A 19,070-nucleotide genomic window follows, 5' to 3' on the forward strand; every position below is an offset into this window, starting at 1 on the left:
AGATACTTCAGTTATAGATAGAAAATGTTAACATTAGCAATAGAAATGAAAGAAAGTTCCTTGGCCTATACTTAGTCAAGAGATTCAACTTTAGCACCCACATACAACACATAACTAAAAAGGTTTCCAAAACAGTTGGAAAGATCAGATATTATGTACCCTACTCTGCTCTCCTCTCACTCTATTATGCACTTATCTATCCCTATCTTAATTATGGTATCTGTGCATGGGGTTCAACCTCTGCAAACTACCTCAAGCCCATCATCACCCAGCAAAAATCTGCTTTCAGGACAATAACAAACTCTACTTTCAGACAACACACAGCTCCCCTGTTTAAATCCCTAAACACGCTAAACATAAATTCACTCCATACATTATTTTGTGTCAATTACATTTATAAAACCCTTTAGTTAAGTGCAAACCCTGTTCTGAAACTCTTCCTGGACAGATGTAATAGAACACATACTCACCACACCAGACATAAATATCTCTTTGATATCTCCAGTCAAACTTAATCTGTGTAAACACTCTATGCAAATAAAGGAACCTAGTCTATGGAACTCACTCCCTAATGAATTGAAAAGCTGTCCAACTTTTGCCGTATTCAAAAATAAAACCAAAAAGTACCTAATTTCATCTTCATAGTTTCCTACCATGGGCTTTAACTCGCACTGTATCTAGTGCTACTCAATCCCCCAATACTTGTACCTAAGCCATATTACTTTATCATTGTAATCTTAGATATCATCTGATATCATGGTTGTTATATTGAATACATGTTCTACTGCATTATTCCTTGAAATGATCCTCAAATTGTGCTTCAGTGAACCAATATATAACCCTGAAATGTTATCCTAATGTACTTAGTAATCCTTGTTATTATTACTGTGTATTATTCTAATCTTTGTTTTTGTGTCAAAATTTCTTACAATGTACCTGTAATTTTTTTTGTCAATTTTACTGTAATTTCTCTACTTAAAATTATCTTTACCTGTAAAGTAAAGCTGTAAAGTACCGGTAAACATTTTTTGTCAATTTTACTGTAAATTATCTTCTCAAAATTATCAGTTAGTTTAAGGACTTGCCCAAAACGCTATGCGTGCTAGTGGCTTTACAAGAATTTAAAATCAACATCATTTCTGTGTTCTCTCTTAACCCGCCAATGTACCTTCTTGTATATAAATAAATACATGAATAAATAAATAAAATATACGCCGCCTCCTACGATCGTAGGTGCGTGTGATTATTGTCGTATCTTTCACTATGTCTTTGCCTGAATATATATATATATATATATATATATATATATATATATATATATATATATATATATATATATATATATATATATATATTGTGACGGTAACGCGTTGGTGTTCGGCTGTTCAAAAGCTAGGGGTATGGCCTCGTCACATATAGAAAAAAAAATAGAAAATCTGGAACTTCGTCTGTGGTAAGGTAAGGAGAAGACACACAAAACACAAGTAAATTTTAATAATGAAATTTTAATTACGTTAAAGAAATCAAAACATGAATAAAATGGACATACAAATTTGTATAATAAAATCAAAGTAATAAGAATAATTAAATAGCAAAATGAAAAGTTACGTTAAGACAAGTGAGCAAATAACAAGTAAATAGGTGCCGGAATATTGGCTTCAAGCTATCACTTCTCTTAGTACACGTAAGCCTGGGGCTTAGTCTACCAACGAGACGTGTTAACCTGTCGAAAGCACGGGATATTCTGAAGACTGAGGTCGTGGCGGCCCCAGACATCAAGTAGTATGGTGGGTGGAGTGCAGTTGCAGCTAGACCCGTAGCCAATCAGCGATGAGCCGGCGACAAGACAGGTAGTTTGGCGGTTTGAGGTGGAGCAGGTGTTCCTGTCTGCATACGTTTTGCGCTCTGGCAAACCTTGCTGGTGTTGTCGTTGTTGGATTTTTCTTCCATACTTGTTTTATATAGATGTTTATATCGACGTCTTTTGGAGGGAAGAGCAGGCTCGATCTCTTGAAGGAGATTATCGTCACAATATATATATATATATATATATATATATATATATATATATATATATATATATATACCACCTCTGGTGCAATTATAGGGACCCACAGCCTCAGAGAAGAGAACACAGAGCATTTAGGGAAAACTTGCCATTTAACTCTGAATACGTAAGAGTGTTCGCTTCTCCTACCACCCCCCTTTTTTATGGTGTAAATATATAAATCCCTGGTATATTATATATATATATATATATATATATATATATATATATATATATATATATATATATATGTGAGCTAAGACCTCTTTTTCTGTGATAGTGCTTCAGTCAGCAAGCAACAAGCTCATTTCATCCATCAACACTGCCTCAGTGTACAAGCAGTGAGCGTGTTCCAAACTCTACATCACCTTTCATGTGACTTGCAGCAGCCATTAAGCAGAGTTTACGGCACCCATCAAGGCAACTTTGCCGCTCCTTCCATTTAACATGTACAGAAAAGTCAGCAGTTTTCAGGAGGCGACGGTCGGCTGGCGACTTCGTAAACAGCTGAGACATGCTACACCACAGCTAGGGTTTTCCTTGGAGAATCGCCGTGTAAACTGTCTTCTGTTCTAATCTTGAGATCTTACCTTAAGGAACTGAATTACTTGCATCATAAAATCACGCGGACATGACAGCTATGAGGAAACACTGGCGTAGTTGGTAGTGCGTGTGGCTGAGGAGTCTAGAGACGCGGGTTCGAGCCTATTAAACGGCTTCAATATTTTCTCAACTGTAATTTATTATATACAACAAAAGAGCAATGGCACCCACTTTTATTTAGACTGTTGTAGACCTGTTTACTCCAGCCCTTATTGTAATGATTTGTATAAATTGTTACAAGTAAAGTTTGTGAACCAATATCTGTTGACAGTTGACAAGTTGGAGAAATTGACTACATTGTATCGACAGAAAAGTTACAGTCAACTCTAATGTATGCCTCAGAATATGGAACAACCCGTCCTCCTAACACACCGTCGCATTTTGACGTATACTCTCCCTAACGCCCAAAATCATCGTACTAGAGACACTACGGGCTCACCATAGCCCGTGTTACTTGGAACTTTTTGTTCCAGGTAGCGAATCTTTAACAACAACAACAACATCGTACTAGAAAATGGAAGCGGCTCGCGAAATTGACTTACTGTCCCGTTTTCTGTTTTGGGTCCTCTGGTACGTTAGGATGGCGGACTTAAGTACGACAGTTTCATGATGCTGGGACACCTTAGGAGGCCGGCCTGTATGGAAGACACATGACCAATAACAAGTTTATGACCAGGAAACTTCAAGCTCCACGGGAACCTCAACCTGCACAACTGTATCAAGAAACAAATGATCAAAAGAAGGCGCCAAGCCGGGGGAAACTGTAGCATACAACTTTACCATTGATTGATTAATTCTTGATTATGCACCCCATACCCATCCCGCGGGCGGTGGTGGAATGGGTTACAGAGGCACATAATCGGTTCAGGAACTGAACCCCGCAGCTTGACCATGAGAGACAATTACCATAGTAAAAAGAGCTATGAGGGTATAAGTTAAATTCGTAAAATGAAAGCAATTTTTTTTTTTTTTACAAATACTAGAAGTTACTGATGCTCCTTGCTACCATGGAGTGGTAGTAGTGAACCGGCCCTTTGCCTGGTACACCGTAGCCTCCTCCCACAGTCCCTGGCCAGGTACACCGTAGCCTCCTCCCACAGTCCCTGGCCTGGTACACCGTAGCCTCCTCCCACAGTCCCTGGCCTGGTATACCGTAGCCTCCTCCCACAGTCCCTGGCCAGGTACACCGTAGCCTCCTCCCACAGTCCCTGGCCAGGTACACCGTAGCCTCCTCCCACAGTCCCTGGCCTGGTACACCGTAGCCTCCTCCCACAGCACCTTATCCGTCATATCATATACACCTGTAGCCTTCTCTTATAGCGCAATTTCCAGCAGGTATCCGCATCTCGTCCATCATAATAAAGTCTCTAGTGGGCGAGCCCATTACCCCTGATAAAGGAACCCTTGAGTCAGAGACCTATCCCCCCCCCTCCCCCTCACTCTCAGACCCCTTCCCCTCACTCTCAGACCCCCTCCCCTCACTCTCACACGCCTTTCCCGTCACTCTCACCCCTTCATCACTCGTCATGCCGGGATGAAAGTCATGATCACAACCTGTTATGGTCCCCAAGCTGTGTGATGACGTGATGCTGGCATGATGTGGAGGCTGGCCTCACGTCAAGGAAAATGAGATTGGGAGAAAGAGAATGAGGAGTAAGTAGAAATGAGAAGACTTGAGTGATCGTGTCGGTATTCAGTGTGTGTGTATCCTGTAGCACAGTGGTCTGCGTCCTCGGTTCACATTCGAGGACCCGGGCACAATCCTAGGCAGGACAGAAACGGTTGGGCACGTTTTCTTTTCACCGAATGCACCAGTTCGCCGAGCAGTTAAATAGGTATTCGGGAGTTAGGCAACTGTTGTGGGTCGCATCCTGGGGGAAGTTAACAGTTGTTGCGTTGTATACATGTACACCTGCCCCCACGAAGGATGTAACCGTCAATCTAAGTACACAGGTATGACGTCGACCAAGCTGACGAAACGTTTGACCTGTCATCTTCAATCCGGTGCCCCCAGGAATCACATGAGACAAGCCCATGACATCACCCTAACAAGAGAAATGCTGAATAAAACCACTTGCATAATAGACAAAACCCAAGATGTAAGAAGATTACAAATTTTTGAAGCAATCCACATAAAATTAGAACAACCTACCATAAATACTCAAATTACGGAACTATTCACTCTACCCACCATGAGAATAAGAACAAGACTAGAACGTCAAGATGCCATCATAGAAGACACTGCTCAACATGCTACGCCCACTACGCTTGATTAATCTTTGTATGTACCCTATTTAGCCTTCTGATCCTTAGCTTCTTTTCTCCTTTATGCCTTACTCTTTACCCTTATGTTTACCCAATGTATTCCCATTGTTTATACCTGACCCCATTGTTCGGTCCATTTGTATTCACCTGACCCAATACATCTTCAGAAGGAATGATTTCCTTCTGAAGATATATTAATATACGAAAGTACTTAAGGAAATTCCTGCTTTAATTCTTCCTCCGTGGTCTGACACTGTCATATATATATATATATATATATATATATATATATATATATATATATATATATATATATATATATATATATATATATATAAATATATATATATATATATATATATATATATATGTATATATATATATATATATATATATATATATGTATATATATATACATATATATATATTTATATGTATATATATATATATATATATATATATATATATATATATATATATATATATATATATGTATATATGTATATATATATATATATATATATATATAAAAGTCAAAGACTAATAATCATATAATTAAAGCAAGAGAAAGGAGTGGCGAGTAGTGACCCCAGACCAGACACATCAGCGGCTGTAGTAAAGTCACCACTCCACATTACACCACGGCTCAGGTTATAGAGTAACTCATAAAGTTAGTGCGCTAATATAAAACACATTTCAATACAAGAGCTACAATAAGGCAGTTAAAAGTACCCAGAACCGCCCATTAATTTGAATTACGGGGCATTCGACTGCTCGTGACTGGACTTGATCGGTTAGACCGGGAGGCCGCCTGACTCTACAGTTCACATATAAAGGCAGAGAATGAGACAATATTCTCCCTCGCGAGGAATAATGCAGCAGGACACGTGAGACGAGCCAGAGATGAACACTGGACTCCACAACTGCCTTGATACTCGCCACAGCTGCATGTCCCCTAACTCCCCTTGCCACTTCGGGGGGGGGGGGGGGGGTATAGGGTGTTTATGTAGCTTCAGGGCACCAATCCCCCCAGCCACAGGGCATGGCGAGAAGGCACCCCCAAGCATACCTAATACCCTATCAAAACACAAACTAAAATACACATAAATGGCAGATCTCATCACAACCAACAAGAGTTAAGATGATACTAATAACACACAATAATAACACAAACATAGAATGTTAAATAAAGCGCACCACCCGCCATAGTTTACCGCCCACCAAGTACCAGACACTACCAGAGGACATCTCTAACCCCTGTCCATGGAGGACAGAAGAAAATGTATATATGCTGGTTAGCATTATAAATGTTTAGCCACGTCTGTGGTAGAAAATAATAATAAAAAAAAAACTACGAGAGGATAACGCAAGCACAGCAGAGACAACCTGTCCTCAGGGAGGAAATCTGCTCACGGTAATAGACTGAGAACGACTACGTAATTGATATTATTATCTACTCTATCCACGGTTAGGTTAGTTAAGGTTACTATAGGTTACAGTTTGGTTAGGTTAGATTAGGTTTCAATACGTTTTTTGCAATAATACTGTGTCATGTTGCCCAAAATGTGAAACAGGGAGTTCGAAAAACTATTCAAGTGTACCCTTGGCTTTCGTTTAAAGAAAAACAAACTCTTCAGACTATTTAAAATAAAACGTTTTCAGCATACGCATTTTATATTTTAAACCAACGATTTTTAATACAAAAAGGTATAACTAGAGAATAACTTCTGTTTAGGACTAAGGTTCACTTGCCAGTTTAGAAGTAGACTATTACTGGAACCGTAATCTCTTTCAGACCATGACAAATATCTAGATAACTATCCAGGTGGTTTGACGGGACTGCTTGTTGCTCAAGATAAGGGATTTGCTCTGAGGACGGGGTCCAAAGAAGCAGCAGGGGAAGGATGGAGCAGTAGCATAGGGAGGAGGAAAGGCAGCAGAAGGGGGAGGAGGGGACAACAAGAGGAAGAGGAGAGGCAGCATTAGTGAGAGGAGGGGGGACGGATGAAGGGGTAAGGGGCAGCAGCAAGGGGATGAGAGGCAGCTGCAGAGAAAAAGATTGTGCAGCAGCAGCAGGGAGAAGAGGTGGAGGGAGCAACAGCAGGGGAAAAAGGTGAGAGCAGAAAGGGATAGAGGGGGGGGGGGCGAAGAAGAGAATACATTTTAAAAAGCAGGTTATATATATATATATATATATATATATATATATATATATATATATATATATATATATATATTTATATATATATGTGATCAAGACAATTGAACAGCATATAGAAAAGCAAGAGTGTGAGAGAGAGAGAGAGACAGAGACAGAGAGAGAGAGAGAGAGAGAGAGAGAGAGAGAGAGAGAGAGAGAGAGAGAGAGAGAGAGAGAGAGAGAGAGAGAGAGAGAGAGAGAGAGAGAGAGAGAGAGAGAGAGAGAGAGAGAGAGAGAGAGAGAGAGAGAGAGAGACTGAAGAAAGACAGATCAGGAACACGTTGCCAAAAGCTTGCTGAATTGTGCAGCACAGAACAAATGGCAGGAAAACAATGGAAAACAAGCAAGAATGAATAAAGATCGTTAGTAGAGAAGCCTACTTGCCCAGTAGGTCAAGTCAAGCCAGTTTCCTCAGGGTACGAACCATTCAATATTCGGTAACGACCGTGGCTGCCTCACCCCCCCCCCCCACCCCCCAATCCCCAGGGAGCTACCTAGCCTGTCCTTTACCTACGACGGGCTTACTCTTGCCCGAAACGCTATATGCGTATTACTGGCATTACTGGTATGTACTAGCTCTTATCTATAAATACAACATTATGTTTGTAACTCATCATCTATGCATGTACTTTTATCTGAATAAAAATTTGAATTTGAATTTTGAATTCTGTTAGACCAGTAGCGCACTCACATAATACAACGGTATGCTTATACGGGGAGGGGGGTAGAAATAGCCTAAGCTACTCTATCCCTTTGAGATGTAATTCTTTCTTGTCGCATTAAACATATTTGAACTTGAACTTGGTATGCTTATACACACGCAGCTTTTACAGCCGTGCCGCACAGATCCTTCAGGAAATAGACAGAAGAGCAGCATGCATCTATCAGAACCTAAACATGGCATTCGAATGAGTTCCACATCAGAGGCTTTTCTGGAAGTTAGGCGGACAACTAGCAAGAATGACAAAGTTTCTGACAGACAGAAAGATGAGCGGAGATAAGAGGCAAAGAATCGGAATGGATAAATGTCATTACTGGAGTTAACAAAGGTTATATGAATGTGTTTGTGGACGATACTAAACTATTGGGATGAGAATACGAAACCAAGATGACAGTTGATGGCTTTCAAAAGCACCTAGATAAGACAAAAGCAAAGAGCTCCACATGGCCAATGGAATTCAATGTGGATGAATGCAACGTATTGAGATACGAAATAAGTGAAACCTCCAAATTCATTATACAAATTATGTGAAAAGACGCTATAAACTATATCAAGGAAAGATATCTACAGGTGGCATTGGATAGCAAAGTGTCCACAGAGGATCACATAGAGGGCATAGTAAGAGGAGCATAGGCTACTTTGGCCAATTTCAGGATTGCATTTAAATTCAAGACTTAGAGATAAAAAATAATTGAAAAAATCGTGATAAACTAAAATATGCAGCAGCTGCATGGATTCCATATTTCAGCTCCCACAATACTATAATCTCACCCAACATTACATCTCACCCACCACCACACAACATCTCATTCACCACCATTACAACATCTCACCCACCACCACCACACAACATCTCACCCACCACCACCATCACAACATCTCACCCACCACTTGCCTACCTGTTGTTAGTTTTGGGGATCAACGTCCCCGCGGCCCGGTCTCTCTCTAATCAGGCTTCCTGGTTAGTGGTCTGATCAACCAGGCTGTTTGTTGGACGCCCCCATCACTCAATTCCTCACTAACTACCACACAACTCACTAACCACCACACAACGCCTCAATAACTACCTCACAACTCACTAACCACGTCACAACGTCTCAATAACTACCTCACAACTCACTAACCACCACACAACGCCTCAATAACTACCACACAACTCACTAACCACCTCACAACGCCTCACTAACTACCACACAACTCACTAACCACCTCACAACGCCTCACTAACTACCTCACAACTCACTAACCACATCACAACGTCTCAATAACTACCTCACAACTCACTAGCCACCTCACAACGTCTAACAACCTCACAACTCACTAACCACCTCACAACGTCTCAATAACTACCACACAACTCACTAACCACCTCACAACGTCTCAATAACTACCACACAACTCACTAACCACCTCACAACTCTAGACTACCACACAATGCTCTCAAAATCATACTTCACCTTCTTCATGTCCACTCACGTCTTTGCTACACAACTGTTACGCATTTAGGGTCTCGGTAGTATAGTCGGATTCGTTCTCGGCTCACAATCGGGTATTCCTGGTTCGAATACCCGGTGGGACAGAAATGGTTGGGCGCTTTTCCTATCACCTAATCCAACTTTTCGCCTAGCATGAAATAGGTACCCAGGAGTAATTGAGCTTCAGCAGTTGGACCTTGTGAATGCTTTCGATATAAGCCTAATATGTATATATATACAATGGCTGCCTGTCTCCCGACACAATGAAGTATTATTATTATTAAATTATTATTATTATTTATGGAGGACTATGTATGCATTATTTGAATAATAATGTGTATAAATGGCAAAGCAAAAGTTCCTTTCATTAGGAATGTAGAATTATAAACGGGAAGTTATATATACGAGGGTGTGAGGAGTGTGTCTCCCTCAAGTGTTGTGGGGAGCTTGGCAGTAGTGCGGCTTGGCACGGCAAAGACATTTTTTATATATATTTTTTTGCACATAAGATTCATGGATGGAGACCCAGAAATGCGATATTAACCTCCCTCTCAACATGTACACGCATAGACACACACACACACCAGCGGCTCATAGACTGACAAGATAAACTCAGCCTGTTATCTCGACTGATTGATTGATTGATTGATGAAGATTAAGCCACCACAAGAGGTGACACGGGCAAGGGTATATCCCGTAGGTGGTATATAGATGTTTGGAGTGAATGTGGTATTTGGTCGCGTAACATGTTGATGACTCTGGGCCTGCCCCCGTTCTCCACACTGGACACTCCTTAAAAACTGAAACTGTTTTGCCCACCCAGAAACGAAGGCGCTTAAGCTGTGTGTGCACAATGCATATTTTCGGGTACCATCAGCGTCAGCACAACCACTATTTAGCACCTGCAGGGTACCCAGCTGTCCTTGACACACGGTCTCTTATTTCTTGTCAGACGTGGAAGAGTTATTACAATATCTTCCACTTGAATTCCACCTTAACTGTATGCTGATGCTTCACAACTGTGAGTCTATGGGGGAGCCTGACAGCTGAGTGGACAGCGCTTCGGATTCGTAGTCCTGAGGTTCCGGGTTCGATCCTCGGTGGAGGCGGAGACAAATGGGTAAAAAGTTTCTTTCACCCTGATGCACTTGATCACCTAGCAGTAAATAGGTACCTGGGAGTTAAGACAGCTGCTACGGGCTGCTTCCTGTGGGTGTGTAACACAAAGGAGGCCTGGTCGAGGACCGGGCCGTGGGAACGCTAAACCCCGAAATCATCTCAAGATTACTTCGAGATAAGATGACATACTCGTCGGCACTTTTAACTTATTTCCCTTATTTTTATATTCCCCTCTTCTACTTATTTTAAATTTAACACTCTCATAAGGAGGGTAGAAATAGCCTAAGCTAGCTACTCTATCTTTTTGATATGTATCTGTGTCTCAATAAACTTACTTGAACTATCTCACTGATCTATAACAATGATATATATCATTATATATATATATATTATATATATATATATATATATATATATATATATATATATATATATATATATATATATATATATATATATAAAATTGTAAATCAATCCCTTGTCTGCAGAATCGAGCTATTAGCTCTTGGACCGCGCCTTTCTAACCAGTCTATTTTTCTTCTATTATATCTACTACATATATTTATTTCTAACACACGCACACCTCCAGGATGCAGTTCGTAGCAGCTGTCTAAGTCCCAGGTACCTATTTACTGCTAGGTGAACAGGTGTATCATGGTGAAAGAAACTCTGACCATTTGTTTCTGACTCCGCCAGGAATCGAACCCGGCCCATTATTACTACGACCCCTAGGCACTACCCCTCATGTGCATTCACCTAGTTGTGCTTGCGGGGATTGAGCTCTGGCTCTTTCGGCCCGCCTCTCAACTGCCAATCAACTGATTTTTTTCATATGTGTGTGTGTGTGTGTGTAATTACCTAAGTGTATTTACAGGATGAGAGCTACGCTCGTGGTGTCCCGTCTACCCAGTACTCTTTGTCATATAACGCTTTGAAACTACTGACGGTCTTGGCCTCCACCACCTTCTCACCTAACTTGTTCCAACCGTCTACCACTCTGTTTGTGAAAGTGAATTTTCTTATATTTCTTCGGCATCTTTGTTTAGTTAGTTTAAATCTATGACCTCTTGTACTTGAAGTTCCAGGCCTCAGGAAATCTTCCCTATCGATTTTTTTCAATTCCTGTTACTATTTTGTACGTAGTGATCATATCACCTGTGTGTGTGTGTGTGTGTGTGTGTGTGTGTGTGTGTGTGTGTGTGTGTGTGTGTGTGTGTGTGTGTGTGTGTGTGTGTGTGTGTAATTACCTAAGTGACCGATAACTCTGGAGCCAGGCGCAGGTAATTAACCGGGTGAGAGTTTAATAAATCCACAAGGGCCGTGACGAGGATTCGAACCTACGTCCGAGAGCATTCCACACGCTGCCTTAATCGACTGAGCTACGACATGGTCATGAATGTGTGTGTGTGTGTGTGTGTGTGTGTGTGTGTGTGTGTGTGTGTGTGTGTGTGTGTGTGTGTGTGTGTGTGTGTGTGTGTGTGTGTGTGTGTACTCACCTAGTTTTGTGGGGGGGTTTGATTGGCCTATCAATTCACCCCATACTCTCCTCATTCTTTCACAGGTGTATTAAACCCAAAATTGTACCTCGTATATTCATTCTTTACCTGAAGATGGTCCAGAGATTAACGAAATGTTGCAGAAAATAAATCCTTTAATAATTACTAGCTTCTTTACTATAAATTTTGGTAACCTGATTGCTTTTCTGAATATCGATACTAAGAAAATAGTTAAAAGCAGAGAAAGCTTACATTATTAGATCAACAATGTCAGCAAAACGGTCATCTTTAACAAAATATATATACTGTGCATATGTATTATGTGTGTGTGTACTTACCTATCAATAACTATGGGGAAGTAAGATCTATAACTCTAAATGCTCTGTCTGCCAGCCTAGATGTACCTGTTACATTATAAGTTAACCATTCTGACGTTCGATTTTTGTTGTAGAATATGACCTTAAACTTGTGGATGGAGATGGCTTCCACAACTTTTTATTTCTGTGCATTCCACTTGTTGGCCATCCATACAGGATCCAAATACAGTATTTCCTTTCATTTCTTCGAATCATTTGGCATTTTCAAACTTCTCGTCCTACATTCTCTCACTTTATATAGGCTGTCCTTGACACCTTGTCAATTTTCCTCAGTATCTTGTATGTTGCTATCATGTCCAATCTGTCTCTTCTCTCTTCCAATGTTGTGAGGTTCAGTTCCCTTAATCTATCCTCATAGCTTTAACCCTCTTAGCACTAGCACTAATTTTGGTACAAACCTTTGAACTTTTTCAATTTGGTTTTATGCTTCACAAGGTGCAGATGCCAAGCTGGTGCTGCATATTCCAATACTGGTCTAACAAAGACTGTGCAGATTGCCATGAAAGATCCCTGATTTAGATTTCTAAACGACGTTCTAATGTCTGCTAGAGTTCCATATCCTGTTTACTTTGTCCCCATTCCACCACCTAACACTTAATGGAATTTAATTCTTGCAGGAATTTATCGGACAAATGCTGCAACTTGTATAGAATTTCTTGGAGTATTATGTAGCCTGCATTTGTCCTAACTCTTCTCATGAATTTTTAATCATCAAATACTGACATACAGGACTCTACCACTATTGTTAGATCACTAACCATGGAATAGTGTAGGTCCTAGGACAGACCCTTGGAGTGACTCCACTTGTTACTCTATGTCAATCTGACTTCTACTCCCCTCCCCCCCCTCCTCATTCTAATTCTGTGCCTTCTTTCTGTTGGGGACTCTCATCCAATTCAGTCACTCTAGCCCGTTCTCAAATTTGTAAAGTAGCCTTTCACTTACAACTGTATCATTATTTTGGATAGTCTAAGAATATGTAGTTTTCTCATCTTTCTCTGCTTCATCTGATGGTCATCAATTTGCTGCAAAACTCGGAAAGGCCGATTTCCACTCCCTAAAGATATATTTGGACTTGTTTACAAATCTAAGTCTGTCTACATATTACACTGGTTTTTTCTTGTCATTTTACAAGTGCTTTGCATGATATGCGTGTCAGTAACACCGGTCTGTAGTTCAGTGCCTTCCATCCATTTCTTTTCTTGTAAATTAGTACACTATTTACTGTCTACCATGTGATGGACAACTCTTCCCTCGCAAATAAGGTATTATGCTAGATGTATAAAAATTACTAGTGCAACTTCTTTCAGCGTCAATGATGATACAGCGTCTGACCTTACAACCTTCGATTAATACCTCAAATTGCCTCAAAACCTCATTTGCTGTTATCTCAGCATTTGTCAGACAGCCATGGAAGCTTGCATGTTCCGCGTAATTTTCTTTGACATTTTTAGTTTACATTCACCCCCCCCCCCTCTTGTTTAGCCTAGCCACTAGGTCTTTAACTTAACTGAAAATTGTCTTCAAATATAGCTATGGAGTAACTTCGTTCTTTTTCCCCTTGAATACAATGTTAATTTCATAATTCTGTGCAGATCTGATGTATACGCATTCATTTTCGGTTGTTAGGTAAGGCTAAATGGTTTCTAAGTGTCAGGAAGATGTGCTAGGCTACATCTCACAGGCTTATTCAATATCTGATCATTAAATAAAGGCAAGTAATATTTATTTTACCAACAAAATTATATAGCTATAAAACTTGAATTATTAAACTTACCCGGTTGAAAAAAAATTCTGCAGAAATTATTACATACACTTCTCAAGGCAAGTTAATTAATACAAAAAAAAAGAGAAAAAAAAGATGGTGAGCGTGGTACTTACCTTCAACCCTTACGCGTAGCTCAAACTGCTGCACTTAATTACGTATGTGCAATCAGACAGGCACTTCTGAACTTAATGATGTGTAGATCTAACAATCACTATTGCATTTTCTTATATGTTGAGCAGACAGACGCTGTTGCACTACTGTGTAAATAATACATACGCATATTTACTTGAGGGCCATTATCTCTCTAGTGGCCTCGACAGTGACAGGAAGTTGGCAGCTTGTCAGATGTCCTATTGTTCCCGAGGAGTTGTCCAACATTTTTTTCCTTTAAATCAAAAGTTCGTGTGACTATTCCCAGTCTGATTATTTTTTTTTTTTCATACTGCAGCTCTCACTTGTATACCATACAGCAACGTTTAACTACTAGGTCCTTTTCTTTGTCAGTCTGCTATATGTAGTGCCGTTGTGTGATAGTTATGATGTGCATTTTTTTGCCCTAATGTAAGGTCTTATATTTGTCAATGATGAAAAGCATTTTCGCGGTCATTTAACCATAAGTGGAGTTCATGTACATCTCTTTGTAAGACCTGAATATCGTTGTTCCTTCCTACTTTACCATAAATCATTGTGTCATCTGCAAATTTGATGATGTGATCTATAATATTCTCATATATATAATTTATGTTGATGTCAAAAAGGGTTGGCACAAAGATGGAACCTTGCGGTATTCCACTCATCACATTTTTCCAAATTCATTTCCATTTAGGACGATTCTTTGCTTTCTTTGTTTTAAACATAGTTTCATCCATTCTAGTTATTATACTATTTATTTCATGTGCTGTAATTTCCATGCCAGTCTTTCATGTGGTACCTTATTCAAAGCTTAAGAGAAGTTCCTGTATTTGTACATCTAATGCAAGTCCTATGTCTGGATAGCTGGTTACTATTTCCAAAAATGTGAGCAGGTTAATAAGGAAAAATTCATTTTTAACAAAACCATGTCGTGTTGATTATGTACTATGAGAAGGATGATGATTCCCTCCTTTAAGATTCTCTCAATGAGCATGGAGATATGTAAGGCTAGGCTGAGAAGGTGATAGTTTTCTGCGGAGGACTTTCTACATTTTTTTAAAGATAATAATAATTCATTTTGTCGGAGGACAGGCAGCCTGTGTGTATTCAAACACGTTAGGCTTATATCGAGGTTCCTCCTCCCACCCATATTTGTCCGTCCGGGATTCGAACCCGGAATTCTCGATTGTGAGTCGAGAACAAATCCGACTATACTACCGAGACCCTCTGTCCTGAGGTAACTGGGGCATGACCCTCCAGTTACTTGGGGCATGACCCTCCAGTTACCAGGGGGCATGACCCTCCAGTTACCTAGGGCATGACCTTCCAGTTACTTGGGGGCATGACCCTCCAGTTACCTGGGAGCATGACCCTCCAGTTACCTGGGGCATGACCCTCCAGTTACTTGGGGGGGCATGACCCTCCATTTACCTGGGGCATGACCCTCCAGTTACTTTGGGGGCATGACCCTCCAGTTACCTGGGAGCATGACCCTCCAGTTACCTGGGAGCATGACCCTCCAGTTACCTGGGAGCATGACCCTCCAGTTACTTGGGGCATGACCCTCCAGTTACCTGGGGCATGACCCTCCAGTTACTTGGGGCATGACCTTCCAGTTACCTGGGGCATGACCTTCCAGTTACTTGGGGGCATGACCATCCAGTTACCCGGGGGCATGACCCACCAGTTACCTGGGGGCATGACCCACCAGTTACCTGGGGGCATGACCCACCAGTTACCTGGGGGCATGACCCACCAGTTACCTGGGGGCATGACCCACCAGTTACCTGGGGGCATGACCCTCCAGTTACCTGGGGGCATGACCCTCCAGTTACCTGGGGCATGACCCTCCAGTTACCTGGGGGCATGACCCTCCAGTTACCTGGGGGCATGACCCTCCAGTTACCTGGGGGCATGACCCTCCAGTTACCTGGGGGCATGACCCTCTAGTTACCTGGGGGCATGACCCACCAGTTACCTGAGGGGCATGACCCTCCAGTTACCTGGGGGCATGACCCTCTAGTTACCTGGGGGCATGACCCACCAGTTACCTGAGGGGCATGACCCTCCAGTTACCTGGGGGGCATGACCCTCCAGTTACCTGGGGGCATTACCCTCCAGTTACCTGGGGGGCATGACCCTCCAGTTACCTGGGGGCATGACCCTCCAGTTACCTGGGGGGGCATGACCCTCCAGTTACCGGGGGCATGACCCTCCAGTTACCCGGGGGCATGACCCTCCAGTTACCGGGGGCATGACCCTCCAGTTTCCCGGGGGCATGACCCTCCAGTTACCCGGGGGCATGACCCTCCAGTTACCGGGGGCATGACCCTCCAGTTACCGGGGGCATGACCCTCCAGTTACCCGGGGGCATGACCCTCCAGTTACCCGGGGGCATGACCCTCCAGTTACCGGGGGCATGACCCTCCAGTTACCTGGGGGCATGACCCTCCAGTTACCGGGGGCATGACCCTCCAGTTACCAGGGGCATGACCCTCCAGTTACCCGGGGGCATGACCCTCCAGTTACCTGGGGGCATGACCCTCCAGTTACCCGGGGGCATGACCCTCCAGTTACCCGGGGGCATGACCCTCCAGTTACCCGGGGGCATGAGCTACAGAACTAGCTCAGCTGACGAAGATGTGGAGAGAAACAACACACATTAATAACAGTTTAATTACAAATGCCAATATACACAGGGATAATGTTACAGATTTTGTGAAAGGTATTACAGCGGTTGCGTCTATTTACAAGACCCTCTAATTACTCACAGTTTTTTTCAGACTAGAGCCTGATTTAAAGTATGAGGGAAGACCCTATGTGTAGCTAAAGCTTAACCTTGTATCGTTTTTTCTCTTCACAGAGCATAGAGTTGCCAACTCATGGGAACAGTGAGGCGTTTATGGGTTCTATCCACTCATTCTCCAATCCCTGGAGTCTTAATCACACTCAGAAACGAAGGTGTAGTATAGGGAAGATCTTGACAGACTCTCCCGTGTCTGGACATTTGTAAACTAAGTTATTTGTAAGGAAAAAAACGGTAAAGATGTAGTTGTACTTCAAGAAGCCACTTATACTTCATTAAAAACTGTCTCTATGGTCTGGAGATAAGAACTTGGGCTACTCGAATTCCTGCTCGATACAATGGTTTCACATTGTTGGGGATTGAGAGCCTAACTGTTAGTTAAGTTTATGGAGATATCCTCTAGGGCCTAGGCCAACGACTGACCAGGATGCAACCCACAACAGTTGCCTAACTCCTAGGTACCAATTTACGGCTAGGCGAACAAATGAATCAACAGAATGGACACTTGCCCAAACGTCTCGTCCAATATGAGAATCGAACCCGAGGCCAGTCGGTTGTGAGCCAAGGCGCTACAGGACACAACTGTGTAAACCTACCTTATAGTTTAACTTTGGATAATATCCTCCATTTACCTGTGGAATAACCCGGCAGCTACCTGATCCAATTGCCTGTGATATAACCCTATCCATGGAGGTTGCCTGTGATATAACCCTGTCCATGAGGTTACCTGTGATATAACCCTGTCCATGGAGGTTACCTGTGATATAACCCTGTCCATGGAGGTTGCCTGTGATATAACCCTGTCCATGAAGGTTACCTGTGATATAACCCTGTCCATGGAGGTTACCTGTGATATAACCCTGTCCATGGAGGTTGCCTGTGATATAACCCTGTCCATGGAGGTTGCCTGTGATATAACCCTGTCCATGGAGGTTGCCTGTGATATAACCCTGTCCATGGAGGTTGCCTGTGATATAACCCTGTCCATGGAGGTTGCCTGTGATATAACCCTATCCAGTTATCTGTGTTATAAACCCTATCTAATAGCCTAATTAGCCTATACACCCCCAGCTAACGAGTGAAAGGATGCACAGCTACCTGTGATGCAACCCTGTGATTGACTGGGTATGACTTCCCTCCAACCTCTAAGACCACTCGCTGGTAGCCTATCCTAAAATATATATATATATACACATTATATATGTTTCTGAGGCACCCTAGCTGTCGTATGCCACTCTGGCATGACAACATGCCTAGCAAACCGTAACAAGAAAAGACACTATGAATAATTTAATGTGTTAACTGCACCGCTACACCGAAGAACTGTAGATAGTGTGGGTAAAATGGTGATAGTGAATGCAGTAGAGGAATACAGTACCCTCGCAGTACTCCCGGTCTCAGCCATCCGCGACTATAGGCTATATACCATGCGCAGTACATATATATATATAGTCGCCAAGCCTGCAAATGGAAATTAAGGAGTGGGAGGGGGAAAGTAAGAATAACTTACCAGGATTCTGCCTGTTGTGGTCTGGCCAGATATAAGCTCCCCCGCCCAGTCCTTGGCTTCTGTGACGAAGTTGCCCTCCATAAGATTCTTGGGCTTGGGCTGGCCGGGGGGTTTGCCCTGCTGCGCCAGGAGTTTGTCCTTTTCCTGCTGTTTTTGGTACTCGCTGGGATCCCTGTTCCGGCAGCAGAGGAAGGAGAAGACTCGCCATATCAGAACTATGAAGATCCCTGCTAGGAACGTGAAGATACTTGACAGCAAGAAGCACCACCATTTTCGAACTTTTAGACACTCGGTCTGCGAGAGATGGGCTGGACCCGAATCGTCGGACATCGTTAACACTTCATGTCACTCTGCCTCGCAGTCAGATAATGCAAAAGTTGCATTAAACTACTAAAGTGTATATATTGTTTATCACATCGTCAGGTATATGAAAGGATGAGTTCCTCTCGGGACAGCCAGCGTAACTGCCAGACCCATAGCACGTCGTCTACTCTTCGTCGTTGAGGTTGCTTTGAGGCGCCAAATCAATAACGTCTGCCGGCCAATGGCAG

The 19,070-nt window shown here is 42.2% G+C and overlaps 1 protein-coding gene across 1 annotated transcript in view; it reads right to left on the reverse strand.

Moving 5' to 3' along the window:
* slo (calcium-activated potassium channel slo) overlaps window positions 1-18,995 on the reverse strand; it is a gene marked incomplete in the record, with an annotated part of 691,171 nt that extends 672,176 nt beyond the window's left edge. The window contains 1 exon segment of the mRNA XM_069308722.1: window positions 18,520-18,995. Within this exon segment, the coding sequence (XP_069164823.1) occupies window positions 18,520-18,849 (330 nt within the window).
* Window positions 18,996-19,070: the final 75 nt, after the last annotated feature.

Source organism: Procambarus clarkii, chromosome 63, assembly GCF_040958095.1.
Source record: "Procambarus clarkii isolate CNS0578487 chromosome 63, FALCON_Pclarkii_2.0, whole genome shotgun sequence".
NCBI classification, from domain to species: Eukaryota; Metazoa; Arthropoda; class Malacostraca; order Decapoda; family Cambaridae; genus Procambarus; species Procambarus clarkii.